This window comes from Ornithorhynchus anatinus, chromosome 10, assembly GCF_004115215.2.
Source record: "Ornithorhynchus anatinus isolate Pmale09 chromosome 10, mOrnAna1.pri.v4, whole genome shotgun sequence".
Taxonomy (NCBI): domain Eukaryota; kingdom Metazoa; phylum Chordata; class Mammalia; order Monotremata; family Ornithorhynchidae; genus Ornithorhynchus; species Ornithorhynchus anatinus.
The window spans coordinates 20,528,823-20,535,120 of NC_041737.1; the positions used below are offsets into that span (position 1 = coordinate 20,528,823).

General features: G+C 47.0%; 1 protein-coding gene across 2 annotated transcripts in view; it reads right to left on the reverse strand.

Annotated features, from left to right (window-relative positions):
- Nucleotides 1-5,425, reverse strand: part of GPR180 (G protein-coupled receptor 180) — a 34,248-nt gene extending 28,823 nt beyond the window's left edge. For both annotated transcript variants that reach the window (XM_029074050.2, XM_029074049.2), the window contains exon 1: nt 5,260-5,425. In XM_029074050.2, coding sequence (XP_028929883.1) covers nt 5,260-5,404 — 145 coding nt within the window. In that variant the 5' untranslated portion in view covers nt 5,405-5,425. The remainder of the gene's footprint in view (nt 1-5,259) is intronic.
- Between the last annotated feature and the right edge of the window lie 873 nt (nt 5,426-6,298).

Sequence of the window (6,298 nt, forward strand, 5' to 3'; positions counted from 1 at the left end):
ACACTAACTGTTAAGGGAGATCTTTTCTCAGACCCCTGTCTCTTCTAGAGTGAAATCTGAAGAATGGGCAACAATAATATTTATTGAGCACTCAGTGAGGGGCTCTATACTAAGTGCATATGAGAATGCAATACAGTTGGGAGACACAATCCTTGCTCTCGAGGAATTTACAGTCTAACCGGGGAGACAGACATTAAAAGAAATTACGACTAGGGGAAGCAACTAAATATAATGATAGGTACATGAATGCTGTGGGGCATGAGATGCAGGGCCTATATCTACGAGCTGCTTTCTCCCTAGGTCTTGGCAGGCTTGAAAGCCAGAATTATTGGGAATCTGAGACATCACACAGGTTCCAATTGCACTTGTTACCAAGATCTTCCATGCCAAGCAAATTCATGCTGCTCATGGAATGATTATTTTAGATATACCAACTCTGCTTCAGAAGCTGTTTTTTCTACACTGAGTTGGAGAAAATGATTCTGGCCTAGAGTCAACTGTGGAATTGAGAAACTGGAAACCATTAAGACTGAATTATCAAAGATATATGGTTTCCAGTGGCCTGTTCATAGAACTATAGACAAATATTCAAGCAAGAAGGCAGTCAATCCAGGTGCAAGGAAATAAGGTAAAAAGAATACAGATCTGGGAAGCAGGAATTGTGGGTTCTAGCCCCAAGTATACAGCTGGAGGCAGGTTATTTAATCTTGCTGGGCTTCAGTTCTGTCATCTGTAAAATGTAAATAATAACTGCCTCTCCCCATCTCTGATATTGTGAGGTAAAATGAGCTTACTAATATGCAACTGCTTTAGAAAAAATAATGTGTTATTATTGAAGGCCAAAGACTGTACTAGGCTTTGAAGCACATATAGCAATGGGCATGATTCTTCTCTCAAGAACCCACAATATATCAGAAAGCAGGTGTGAGCGTTGCTTGAGATGTCTCCATCTCCACATCACCCCACACTTCTAGAGCACTGCATAGTTTACCTAGCTGCCTGTTGGTTTTTTAATAGGATCTGTTGAGCCCTTACTATGTGTCAAGCACTGTTCTAAGCACTGGGGTAGAAACAAGTGAATCAGGTGGGACACAGCCCTTCTCCCACATGAGACTCACAATCTAGTTTGCTATTGTTTTAATGAGATGTTCTTCCCCTTGACTCTATTTATTATCGTTGTTCTTGTCTGTCTCCCCCGATTAGACTGTAAGCCCGTCAAAGGGCAGGGACCGTCTCTATCTGTTACTGATTGGTACATTCCAAGTGCTTAGTACAGTGCTCTGCACATAGTAAGCGCTCAATAAATACTCTTGAATGAATGAATCTAGTTCTGGCTCTAGCCCTGCCACATTCCTCAGTTCTTTCCAGATCCAATGCTTAGCCCAATGTTAAACCCAGAAAAGTCAGGCACTCCAACAGTCAGAGGTGGCTGCCAGTGGAATGGAATAAAAACGTTTAATTATCCTATCTTCATTTCTTTGTACTATTTGGGTATAAGACACAAGGGAAGAAAACAAAATTAACCTGTAAAAAACTACAAATGTGTTCATGTAATGATTGCTGAAGTTCAAAATCAGGGAAAGGGGCTGAAGAATTTGATTAAAACAGCCAGTTTTAATTAATAACTATAATCATTCCTCTATCAACTAGAGTGACTTGGGAATTCCTTAGAAACAGATTCTCTTCAATATTCTTTGGTAGTCTATACTTTTTGTTTGAAATATAATTTCACATTTTATATTTCATTATCAAAGGTCTTGTAGTCTAGTTATAACCTAATTGACTTTTAGGATATTGATAATGAAATATAAAATGTGAAACTATATTTATACTATATACACACACATTCCATATTCCATTTGTGGAAACGCTGGACTTTATGGGAGATGAGTACGGTATAGGTCTCCTGTACTGCTCCTAATATCTGCTTTCACTTGGAGGCCTGCAAATTTACAGATTTCTAAATAATTCATTAGTATGTATCTGAATTTTGCCAATGCAGTAAAAGCAAAAATAGAGCCTTTGAATGGACAGTATAATTAGCAGAACTGTGTCTGCCACTTCTGAAGGAGGGCTCAATTTTTTCCCTGGACTCCCTCCTTAACCTCATTAAACCACATCTCTCCTTACAAATCCCTCCTAAAAGGTTACGTCATTACAGTATTCCCTGATTCATTCCCTTCCTGGTTAGTCACTTCAGAATCCAACTATTTACCTGTTTATTTTGTTATCATCAATGGTATAGAGTGCTTTCTGTGCAGAACACCGTACTAAGTGCTTGGGAAAAGTACAATGTGTGCCTATTATTTGACTCTATCACTTCTTTATTGTTTGTTCATTATTTTGTCTGCCATATCCCCTATTTAATTGTAAGCACCTTGGGGATGGGTTTCCCATTGACTGATTGATCAATCGATTGATTTGTCTTGTATTTCTCCATGAGCCTCATACTGGGCTCTGCACATAGTTAAATGCTCAAAAAATACTGTTCGGTGTGAGGTAAATTCAGATGCAGGCCTCTTTATTGTTATTTTTATCCACATGATTCAAGAACTGATCAACAGTGACCAAATTAATTTACCCTAGCAACAAGAAGTTAAGAAAAATGCTGAAACTGGCCATGCTTATTCTGAATTTAACTTCTTAACAGGACTAGTGGAAATAGCCAAATTACTTTTTGAAATGTTTGGGGGAGTCTCTACAGCTCTGAATGTATTCCCCCTGCCTTCAATGGCCCTGGGCCTTCAGGCTTGGGCCTCAAATAATAATGATGGTATTTGTTATGCGCTTACTACATGCCCCGCACTGTTCTAAGCGCTGAAGGAGATATAAGGTAATCCGGTTGTGCCATCTGGGGCTCACAGTCTTAATCCCTATTTTACAGATGAGGTAACAGGCACAGTGAGGTGACTTGCCCCAGGTCACCCAGCTGACAAGTGGCAGAGCTGGGTTTAGAACCCACGACCTCTGCCTCCCAAGCCCGTGCTCTTTCCACTGAGCCACGCTGCTTCTCAAACCTTTCGGAGCCCAGGTTCCAGCCACGGTGTTTACTGGCACTGGTATTTACTGCACGCTTACTACGTGCAGAGCACTGTACTAAGCGCTTGGGAGAGGACAATGTAACAGAATTAGCGGACAAGTTTGCTACCTCTAATGAGCCTAGAGTTTGGATGGGGATGGGAGGGACATGTGAGAAGCAGCGTGGCTCAGTGCAAAGAGATCGGGATAGGGAGTCAGAGGTCGTGGGTTCTAATCCCGCCTCTGCCACTGGTCAATTGTGTGACCTTGGGCAAGTCACTTCACTTCTCTGTGCCTCAGTTCTCTCATCTGTTAAATGGGGATGAAGCTTGTGAGCCCCACCTGGGGAAACCTGATCACCTTACATCTCCCCCAGCGCTTAGAACGGCGCTTGGCATATAGTAAGCGCTTAACAAATTGGACTGTGAGACCGTCGTTGGGCAGGGCTTGTCTCTCTTATGGAGTTGTCCATTCCAAGCGCTTAGTACAGTGCTCTGCACATAGTCAGTGCTCAATAAGTACTATTGAATGAATGAACAAATACCATCATCATGATGATGATGGTAATTGTTAAGAGCTTACTATGTGCTGAGCACTGTTCTACGCGTTGGCATAGATACAGGGTAATAAGGTTGTTCCGTGTGGGGCTCACACTTTTAATCCCCATTTTACAGATGAGGTCACAGAGGCACCGAGAAGTTAAGTGACTTGCCCAAAGTCACACATTATCATCATCAGGGTGAGCGAGCTCACAGGGATGGCTCTGCATACAGTAAGTGCTCACTAGAGATGATTGATTGATTGATTGATGACTCCAAGTCCTGGGTCCCGGGGGGCGAGGGATGAGCAGGGGGCGAGTCTGGGAGCAGAAGGATGAGGCCCGTCCCCGATGCCCAGGCAGATGGGAAGCAGCATGACTCAGTGGAAAGATCCCGGGCTTGGGAGTCAGAGGTCATGGGTTCGAATCCCAGATCTGCCACTTGTCAGCTGTGTGACTGTGGGCCAGTCACTTCACTTCTCTGCGCCTCAGTTCCCTCATCTGTCAAATGGGGATGAAGACTGTGAGCCTCACGTGGGACAACCTGATTCCCCTGTATCTCCCCCAGCACTTAGACTAATAATAATAATAATAATGTTGGTATTTGTTAAGCGCTTACTATGTGCGGGGCACTGTTCTAAGCACTGGGGGAGATACAGGGGAATCAGGTTGTCCCACGTGAGGCTCACAGTCTTTACCCCCATTTTACAGATGAGGTAACTGAGGCACAGAGAAGTTGACTGACTTGCCCACAGTCACACAGCTGACAAGTGGCAGAACCGGGATTCAAACCCATGAACTCTGACTCCCAAGCCCGGGCTCTTTCCACTGAGCCACGCTGCTTCTAGTGCTCCCCCGATTCGACTGTAAGCCCATCACTGGGCAGAGACTATCTCTACCTGTTGCAGATTTATACATTCCAAGTTCTTAGTCCAGTGCTCTGCACATAGTAAGTGCTCAATAAATACTATTGAATGAATGAATGCTCTGCACAGAGTAAGCGCTCAAGAAATACTATTGAACGAATGAATGCTCTGCACAGAGTAAGCGCTCAATACTATTGAATGAATGAATGCTCTGCACAGAATAAGCGCTCAATAAATAAAAGTTGAATGAATGAATGCTCTGCACAGAGTAAGCGCTCAATACTATTGAATGAATGAATGCTCTGCACAGAATAAGCGCTCAACAAATAAAAATTGAATGAATGAATGAATGCTCTGCACAGAGTAAGCAAGCGCTCAAGAAATACTATTGAATGAATGAATGAATGCTCTGCACAGAGTAAGCAAGCGCTCAAGAAATACTATTGAATGAATGAATGCTCTGCACAGAGTAAGCAAGCGCTCAAGAAATACTATTGAATGAATGAATGAATGCTCTGCACAGAGTAAGCAAGCGCTCAAGAAATACTATTGAATGAATGAATGCTCTGCACAGAGTAAGCAAGCGCTCAAGAAATACTATTGAATGAATGAATGCTCTGCCCAGAGTAAGCAAGCGCTCAAGAAATACTATTGAATGAATGAATGCTCTGCCCAGAGTAAGCGTTCAATACTATTGAATGAATGAACGAATGCTCTGCACAGAGTAAGTAAGCGCTCAAGAAATACTACTGAATGAGGGGAGGGGGAGGGGTTGCCACCCGCTGCCACCCCCCGGGGGCCGGACCGGGCCGGGCCGGTCCTGCCGAGGCTACCTACCGCGGAACTGGAACTGCCCGATGCTCTGGCCCCGCGTCTCCCGCGCGGAGCTGCTGCTGAAGCTGCCCCGCAGGGTCTTGGCCTGAGCGCCCCGCAGCAGCCAGCAGCAGTGGAGAGCCATCGCCAGCAGCCGCAGCGCCCGCATGGCCGGTGCCGTGGGCCCCGCGCCGCGTCCCCCGCCCCGTCTACCCCGGCCCGTGGGCCCCGGCCGGTCCTGCCCTCTCCTCCCCGGCCGCCAGCCCCCACGTAGACAGCTGGGGAGAGGGCGGGGACCGCTTGGGGACTGACAGACGCTCCACCAATGAGACGCCCCGACGGGCGGAGGGCGGCGGCGGCCCGCCAATCAGAGGACGGCAGGGGGGCGGGGCTCCCATGAACGTTGGCTCCCGCCTTTTCACAGCGCGTGGGGGCGGCGGGGGGGGGGGGGGAGAGGCCAACCGCCGGAGCGTGCGCACGAGTCTCCGCGCATGCGCAATGGGAGCTCGGCGGGGTGGAGGCCGACGGTAGCCTCGGCTGCGGGTTTAGCGAGGTTCCCGGGGAAGGGGACTGTGCGGGACGCTGCTCGGCCATCACCGGAATGGGGTCCCTCGTCCCGACCGCTTTAGACAAAGGACCTGAGAAGTTGGGAGGCTCAGAGCCCGAGGCGGGCGGGGCAGCATCGTCCAATAATCATTCATTCATTCATTCATATTTATTGAGCGCTTCCTACGTGCAGGGCACTGGACTAAGCGCTTGGAGTGGACAATTCGGCAGCAGAGAGAGACAACCCCTTGCCCTTTGACGGGCTCACAGTCTAGTTGTCGTATTTTGCTTAGTCCAGTGCTCTGCACATAGGAAGCGCTCAATAAATACTCTTGAATGAATTGAATGAATTTGCTAAGCCGTCATGTGCTAGGGACTGTACTGAGCGCTCGAGGTGGATACAAGCCGATCGGCTTGGACACGGTCGTTCACTCAATAGAAGCCGCGTGGCTCAGTGGAAGGAGCCCGGAGTCAGAGGTCGTGGGTTCTAATCCCGGCTCCGCCCCTTGTCAGCTGG